Here is an 8927-nt window from a genome sequence, read left to right as displayed (position 1 = left end):
ATGAGGGATATTGGTCTGTAATTTTCTTTTTTTGTGGTGTCTTTACCTGGTTTTGGTATCAGGGTTATGCTGGCTTCATAGAATGAGTTTGGGAGTGTTCTATCCTTTCCTATACTCTGAAATACCTTTAGTAGTAGTGGTGTTAACTCTTCTCTGAAAGTTTGGGAGAATTCTCCAGTGAAACTGTCCAGGTCAGGGCTTTTTTTTGTTGGGAGTTTTTAAATTACATTTTCAGTCTCTTCTTTTGTTATAGGTTTATTTAGATGTTCTCTCTCTGTTTGTGTTAGTTTAGGTAGGTAGTGAGTTTCTAGAAATTTGTCCATTTCCTCTAGGTTTTCAAATTTGTTACAGTATAATTTTTCATAGTATTCTGTTATGATTCTTTTAATTTCATTTGGGTCTGTTGTGATATCACCCATCTCATTTCTTACACAGGTTATTTGCTTCCTCTCCTGTTTTTCTTTTGTCAGTTTGGCCAACGGTTTGTTGATTTTGTCGATCTTTTTATGATGGTTAAGATTGTATGTCAACTTGGCTAGACCATTATTCTCAGTGTTTTAGTAGTTATATAATGTCGTGATCACCCCCATGATGGAATCTGCTGAGTGGTACTGGCAGAGGCAGGGCCTCTGGCAGCTCACCGCCCTCTCAGTTTCATCTCTCTGCCTTCCGCCGATTACCTTCTGCCTGCTCGCCTTGCCAAGGTTTTTGGCTTGTTCCAGACTCAGCAGCTGCCTCTTGTTGTCTCACCTCTGGTTCATGGGACTTGAGCTAGCAGCTTACCTGTTAATCTCAGAATTTGTGGAACTTCTCAGCCTGCAAGCAAGAGTCCAGTTTCCCGATCTGTGGACCTTGGGTTTGCCAGCCCCTGCAGCTACGTGAATCAGGAGAAATCTGATTGTCTTGTCTGCTGATCTTGGAACTCACTGACCTTCACAGCCTGTGAACGGAAGCCCCTCTCCGACCTGCTGATCTTGGGTTCACCACCTTCAGCGACTACATGAACTGGGAGAGGCCTCTACCCTGATCTGTGGACTTGGGACGTTTTAGCCTCTACAACTGCGTGAACTATTTCCTTGATATAAATCTCTCTCTATATATATTTATACGCTTTACTGGTTTTGCTTCTCTAGAGAACCCAGCCTAAGACACTTTTCAAAAAACCAGCTTTTAGTCTTGTTAGCTCTTTCAATTGTTTTTCTATTCTCTATTTCATTTAATTCTGCTCTAATTCTTATTATTTCCTTTCTTCTGGCGCCTGACGGCTTCTTTTGGAAAAGTAAATATCTTTCCAACTAAATACTATGTGATGCGAGTCTTCCTCTGTTTTGAGTCTCAGTTTTGCGTGATATGAAGACCAAATGTGACAATAAACAGGATGTGAAATTGCAGGCTATGTACTGTAAGGTGAGCTGTAAAAGGGACAGCGTGGGGAGGTTGTTGGGTGCCAATTAGCTACAACAACTGATAGCTGTGTCCTCAGAGGAGACATCAATCACGGGGTCCACCAAACTTTGACGTAAGGAGTGTTAAGATACTTGCATTATTGAAAAGGCATGGGGATACTTGCAGGCAGGATGGTGACAAAAGATGACCAGCCAGAGCCCTCCCTGACCCCAGAAGTGGGAGTGTGAGAAGTGGATCAATCTCCACATTTTGGGGATTGGATTCATGCCGATCCTTACCACGCAGGGAGGCAGGGACCAGGTGAATGCTAACTGGCTCTCCAGGGACTTAACGCCCAGCCATGGGCCTCCATTAGCCCCAGGCCTCAGCCTTCTGACATGGGCCACCAGGATTGCAGCTTCTCTGGTTTGATGGTTCCGTGCATGAACCTCCCTACTCCCTTCCTCCCGTTTCAATAAACCTGGTAAATGAATGTAGTTGCATAAAGACTTACAGAAATGAAGACTGCTGCCTTCCTTTCTCTGCCAGTGGCACCAGACCAAGAGCTAGAGCAGGCTCATGTCAGAAAAGTAATTAAGAACCTAATAGACCTCTTCAGCAAGTACCTGCCTTCTCTTTTTCTTTCCTTCCTGATAACGTACAAAGGTACATTGATAAATGAGTGCATCAAATAAAAGTTCCTATTGCTGGAATCACTAAGTAGCTAACCTCTCGCTTTTCAAAAAAGCAATTGCTCACACGCCACCAAACCAGAGACATTCTCAATAAATCAAGATTAGGCCTGAATGATGAAGCAGTTTAAAGTTACTGAACCAAGGGTGTTTGGCACAGAAGACTGCACTGACTCACCTTCCCAAACACAGCAACACGTGTTTTGTCAATGTATTGTTCTTTCAACATCTTCCTGCAAGGTCAAAGAAGAGAGAGAGGATTTAGTGCTCAAATGGATATCATGATTGCATTTTCCCCGTCGCCTGGAGCAGTGCTTTCCAACCATTTCAAGTATGAAAATCCCCTTTAAATCAAAGGAAATACTGGAATTCTCATGTAATTGTTGTAGTGCTTTTATTTATTTAGTACATAGGCAATATTTCCATATAAAAATTCAAAGCCCCCTTGCAATAACTCCAAGCATATAAAGCCTGCAGATTGAGAAATCGTAATCCAAAGAAACAGAGTCCAGTCTTCGGAAACTTTCAGGTCCTGCCCTCCCGTGGCCCTTTTCCCCACGTTACCCCCAGGCTCTGCTTCCCCCAGGCTTGGGGAGAGTCCTCCAGGGTGAGGAGCCCTGGCTCACTGCTGCAGGCATTAGAGTCACGCACCTACAGGGTCCCTTGTCCCGTTCCTGGGAGGAGGTCCCTCTCTTTCGCCATTAGGGTGGCAGAATCAGTCCTTCTTTGGACCTCTGGGGCCCTGCATTGGAAACAACTAGCTAAGTGCCCCAGCCTGACTTTACCTGGGTCCCTGCCTTTGTCTCACCAGTGTCTCCCCACCCTCCCCCACTGTGGTCCCTTATTGCCCCCACAAAGTGATTGGGGTCTTTCTTGTTTCTGGACTTGAATTGGGAAGCAGCAGTCCTGCCACCTGCTGGCAGAGTCCCCTGTTGATTGCTTGCTGCTCTTTGAATCTCCAAATATGGCCTGTTTCCACAGGCTAATCCACAGTCACAATCTCCTTCCATCTCAATTCCCAATTACTCCTACTCCTACCTACCTGATGATGGTTATATTCTAGCACTACTATATACTACTGCTGCATTCTGTTTGCTATGTTCTGCTGGCTGGATCTGGCCACTCACATCATTGATAACTACCCTTCTGGGCATCCCAATGAGAGAGTAAACCTCCAGGTAACCAAGTCCATCAGCTGTTCCTGGTTACAACAGTGCTTCCACGGCTAGCAGCAGAACAAATAGAAGATGCCAGGTAAGGGGGATGCCCCAGCTTGAAGCAGCAATTTCCACATGACAGACATTTCCTAGACTTCTTTGTATAGGCAGTCCCCTGGTCACGAACGAGATCTGTTCCTAAGTGTGTCTTTAAGAATTTGTTGGTAAGTCAGAGCAGGTGCACCCGGTTCTTATTTAGTCTCACTTCAGTGCAAGAAAAGGCTCCAAGACTTTTCAACGATTTAAAAGCTGCATGTGCAGCAAGTGAAGGTGATTGTGATGAAAAATTTGTTGAGAGTAGAGGTTGGTCCAATCGTTTCAAAGTGAGGGCAAATTTACATAACATTAAAGGGCAAGTATGAGTTGTCCATAGATCAGACATTCATAACCCTAGGACTGCCTGTATTGCAATTCGTAAGGCCCTTTGCTAGTTCTTAGGAACAAATACTGTATAATTTATAGTCCCTGCTTCAAGAAAGGTCCCTGGGTGGCGCAAATGGTTTGCGCTCGACTACTAGTCTACTAACTTAAGGTTAGCAGTTTGAACCCACCCAGTGGCTCCACAGAAGAAAAGCCTGGTTATCTGCTTCCATAAAGATTACAGCCAAGAAAACCCAGTGGAGCAATTCTACTCTGTAACACATGGGGTCACCATGAGTTGGAATAGACTTCATGGTAATGGGTTTGGGTTTTGGTTTGGTTTTGTCTTCAAGAAGTTTACGTTCTAATTAAGTCAAAATACCTTGTGTTCAATTTCTGCTCAGCTACTAAGGAGCTGTGGAAACTTCAGACACGTCATTTAAACTTTTCAGTTCTCTAGAGAAATGGAACAGACTCCAGACCTTGCGACATTAGGCTCAGTGAAGGTAGGGGGTAAAATATGGGACTGTAAACAAGCAAATTAAGTGTAAGTCTGCACTCTGAGTGTTGCCCTTCCCCCATCCTTCTTCCAGACTTACTCTTAGAATACAGGAAATCGGATATATACTGTTCTGTCAAGGGACCAGCAGGTTATCTTTTTGAGAAACTAATTATTCCCTGAGAAAAATACACCATGAAACTGAGTGGGTCTCCCCAGCGAAAAGCTGGATTACCCTGGTCACCCTCAATGAAGCCCACCTGCCAACAGGTCACACTCTACATGGAGAACTTGCATCCAGCTTTTATGTGCCCCTCTCTTATAAATGAAGGGGCAATGGAGTTTCACAAGAAATCTAAGAAATATTCCCATATGAAAAAGACTACACTAAAACCAAAACAGAAAACATAAGAAAACCAGAAGAAACAGACATAATGCAGTGAACAGAAGAAAACTTTGAGAAAACTACTACTAATATATTAAAGAAGACAAAAGATATATAAAACAAAAATAGTACGCTCTTTTATCAAGAAGAGGTCTTAGAAATTTTAAGGTATCGTACCTAAAAGTAAAAAATTAACAGAAGGTTGAAAAATAATTTTTAAAAAAGTACAGAGAATAAATTCAGGAGTACCAAAATCAGCACAATAGAAGTTCCAGGAATAAAGAATAAAGAAAAGAGAAGTGAAGAAATTATCAAAAAATTATACTAAAAACTTCCCAGGACTGAAGGACATTATTCTCCAATTGAAAAGGTCCACACCAAGGCACATCACTAAAATTTCAGAATGCCATGAATAAGGAATCCTTTTTCTGAAAGCAAAAAAGAAACAGGCCATATACAAGATTAGCAAATAGAATGACATAGTTTTTCTCACAGCCACACAAACGGTAGATTCCAAGGCATTCTAGATAGAAACTGTTCTCTACCTAGATTTTATATCTAGCCAAACTATAATATCAAATGTGAAGATAAAGACATTTTTAGACATGTTCTATAAAAATAAAGGAATAAAGAAAGAGGAAGACATTTTTATTGTTTAGGGTACGCTGTGTTATATGTATGTGCACAGTACACAACAAAAGAAAGTAGTGAAGGGAAGTCCTAAATTGAGCCTAGAGACAACCTACCCAAAATGGAGGAGAAAAAGGTGGTGGTGGATTTCAAGAAAAAAGTTGGAATTGATAAAGCATTTGGAAAAAAAAAAACTTCTAGAAATAAGGCTGGCATGAGAAAACAATTGGGAAATATTACAAATACGTACATAGAAAACTCCTCAAGTAAAATGACAAAGCAATAATTCCAGGAAAAAATTAAAAGACATACAGAAAAGTAAGCCATTTAAGTATGCCACTTGGCTCTTCAGTGAACAATATTTATACAGTTATACCATGCCTCTCTGACTATTGATTTAACCAAATGTTTTGATAGAACAATATGGGAAGGGTAGAGGGAGAGGAAGAGGGAATGGTGGCTCAGGAGAGCTACCTCCTCCTCTGCTACAACAGGAAGTCAACAGTACTGCTTAAAATAGAGAAATCACGAGTAACAATAATTATATGCAGAATATGGAGGCGAATGCTTGAAGACATAACTAAAAGAGTTGAGAGAGGTTGCCTCTGGGCATCAAGACTGGGGGATAGACAGGAGTAGGCAAGGGAAATTCTTGTTATTGATTTAAGTCTTTTATAAACTTGCTTTTTAAAATGGTGTGCAGTTATCACAGGATAGACTGGTTAACCTCAAAGAATGTCCCCAGGCTTGAACTTGGGAATGTGCATGCATATATGCACGTGTACGCATGTACGTGCGTGCACACGCGTGTGTACGCATACACACACTTCTTAGGTAACATGTTAAGGAACATGGCAGGTATAGCCACATGACTGGAGACAGTGACTACATTTCTCCAAGCTCCTGAATTTTCTCTTCATGACCAACGTCTCTGTCACAATCAGTCAGCCTGGTCCCATGAGGGTTTTGCCCCAAGGCAGGAGGTCCCAGACCACATCTGCTGTGGATCTCTGCCATTGCCTGTGGAGACCATGGGGCTTGGAATGTGCCAGCCACACTAGGAAGGGCATGGGAGCCAGGGTCTTGGGCTGTATTCCAGTTCATAAAAAACTTGGACTTTTCCTTTCAGCCCTGCTGCTAAGTCAGAGGCAACTTGGGTCTTTGGTGACTCCTTCATCTAATTACCTGGTGACTCTCACTTTCTAGTCTAAAAAATAAAAATCTGGGTAATGATCCTCATTTATAAAATACTCTGGAATCTTCCAAGAATAGCTGTCTCCTTTTTTTTTTTTTTAATATCAAATATTTTATTATCCTGTAGCTATATTCTGACTAAGCAACTGAGCAAATCTTGTGTGATATTTTTTTTCCTAATGAAAACCAGGTCCCTGAGGTAAAAATACCCTAAAACATTTCATACATATGGTGTATTTTTACTATCGGGGATGGCCTGGAGCAAAACAAAGAAATGAACCTGAATCAATAAAGCCACCTTCTTTACTGTACATGTACTGACTTCAGTTCCCTATCAGGGTTTGCAGACGGCACAGAGGAAATTCTAAGAAAGACCTAGCTCTGAAATTGTTCACTACAGGTTCATAAGTAAGCACAAATAAGCCCGTGTTTACCTGGCTTACTGGGTCATCTGCCCCTGTCAAGGATTATAAATGTGAAAAGACGCTTTGATTCTGTAGGAAAGTGCTGTGGGGTTGGGAGAGAGACAGATGCCAGCCAGACCTAGAAGCAGACTCTTTGATGTAGTGAAAAAGTGTGAAATTGTTTACTACAGATGAACTGGTAAGCAGGCTAAGCACTGTGCTTACCTTGCCTATTGGAAAATCCACCCCTGCCTCTCAGGAATGTGTCCTGTGTAGTGTATTCAACTGCTTTAGTGCTGGACTGCTGGCCAGACCCTAGCTGATGCCCTGCTCAAGGAGGAGCCCACTGAGGAGGATGCTTACGTAATGTCCTCTCACCTTACAAGGGGCTCCTGCTTGTGGAGGGCGCTTTGCTTGTGTTACCTGCTGATGGGAACTGCTACGCGCTGAGCTCCTGGAGGAAAGGATCAGGAAGGAGGAGAGCTGCCAACAGGCCCTGGGGCTTAGAGACTTCAAGCAGTGAGCTGCCTCCTGATTTTTAAAACTTCTGATAAAACTGGGCTACTTCTTTCTGACTGTCATGGATTGAATTGTGTCCCCCCAAAAATGTCTGTCAACTTGGCTATGTCATGATTCCCAGTATTGTATGATTGTGTACCATTTTGTAATCTGATGAGATTTCCTTATGTGTTGTAAATTCAATCACTATGATCTACTAAGATGGATTAGTGGCAGTTATACTGATGAGGTTCACAAGATTAGATAGTGTCTTAAGCCAATATCTTTTGAGATATAAAAGAGAGAAGCAAGCAGAGACACATGGGAACCTCATACCACCAAGAAAGCAGTGCCAGGAGCAGAGCGCGTCCATTGGACCTGAGGTTCCTGCGCTGAGATGTTCCCAGACCAAGGGAAGACTGATGTATCACAAGGACTTTCCTCCAGAGCCGACAGAGAGAGAAAGCCTTTTCCTAGAGCTGATGCCCTGAATTTGGACCTGTAACCTACTGGACTATGAGAGAATAAACTTCTCTTTGTTAAAAGCCATCCACCTGTGGTATTTCTGTTATAGCAGCACTAGATGACTAAGACACTGACTAATAAAAATACAGATCCAGCTCTGGAAGAAAGCTTTGTAAAGGTTTCTGTGGCTGGAAACATCTGTTTACCAGCTTCCTAAGAGTCTGTATGCTTTACGATGGCTATAAGCTCTGCAATGTTTGTGTTCTCATTCTTGCAGGCTTCAGTGGTTAAGAGCTGACATTATTTACTGTTTTCTCTAAACAGGTTCTACCTTGTTTTCCTACAGATGGCTGGGTCAATTCCTTATTTTCAGAAAATGATGGGAGTGTGAAACAGCCTCTTACCCTTTTGTTCCTGTGCTATCAGGGGAAGAGCTAGATGGAGCCTAGAGCCTGCAAGTCAGCCAGGCGGTCAGCCTGCCGGACTTAGGTGGGGCTGGAGGAGGCCCCTGAGCTGCACTGGGAGGAGTTAGAGCAGGATGGGGAGAGGGAAGGGTAGGAGGCAACAAGAGAAAGCAGGAGCAAATGGAAAAAGACTGGAGGAGAAAGGACAGAGACGGGGAGAGGCTTTGCTATGTCATTGTCGGCAAGGAACGCCCTCACATGGCTGCTAACCTGAGTCCCACTCCCACTTCCAAGCCCAGCTTGGCCCCACCTGCTGTAGTGGACACTGCTGGTCACTAGTCCACCAGCTCCTGCCCTTCCTCCTTCCTACCATAACCCCTAATTGTTCTGTTACCCACCCTCCACTCCTGCCCAGGTTGACCCCATGCCTAGGCTCAGGGTGGGCCCGCTGGTCTCTGGGTAGCTGCCTGCACATCCCTTGTCTGTGACTGGCTTTGGAATGGACGTGTTAGGGCCAGTGTGATGTGAGAAGTTTGCTGTGTTCTTCTGGCAAGGCCCTCCTCTTCCTTGCTGGAAGGGTTTCTGGAAGTGGCCCCCTCTCCAACCTGTGGGAGATCGATGAAGAAGCCTGGAGCCAGGTATACTGACAGCCATCTGTGAGCATGAGGAGAACCAGCCACAGGAGGAGGCCATTGTGGTTGGCTGAGAGATGAGGTCGGGAAGCCTGGGTGTCTCAGGGCACTGCTGGGCTTCTGGATCAATCAACCCTGAGGAGGTCTCCCACATCTCTGGA

The 8927-nt window shown here is 43.7% G+C and overlaps 1 protein-coding gene across 2 annotated transcripts in view; it reads right to left on the bottom strand.

Annotated features, from left to right (window-relative positions):
• Nucleotides 1–8927, bottom strand: part of DPP6 (dipeptidyl peptidase like 6) — a 1059737-nt gene that overhangs the window by 8557 nt on the left and 1042253 nt on the right. For both annotated transcript variants that reach the window (XM_004372755.2, XM_004372756.2), the window contains one exon: nt 2257–2311. In XM_004372755.2, the coding sequence (XP_004372812.1) occupies nt 2257–2311 (55 nt within the window). The remainder of the gene's footprint in view (nt 1–2256; nt 2312–8927) is intronic.

The sequence above is a fragment of the Trichechus manatus genome, unplaced genomic scaffold (genome assembly GCF_000243295.1).
Source record: "Trichechus manatus latirostris isolate Lorelei unplaced genomic scaffold, TriManLat1.0 scaffold00020, whole genome shotgun sequence".
NCBI lineage: Eukaryota > Metazoa > Chordata > Mammalia > Sirenia > Trichechidae > Trichechus > Trichechus manatus.
Note: the sequence above shows the minus strand (reverse complement) of the source record. Positions and strands in the feature narration are given on the sequence as shown.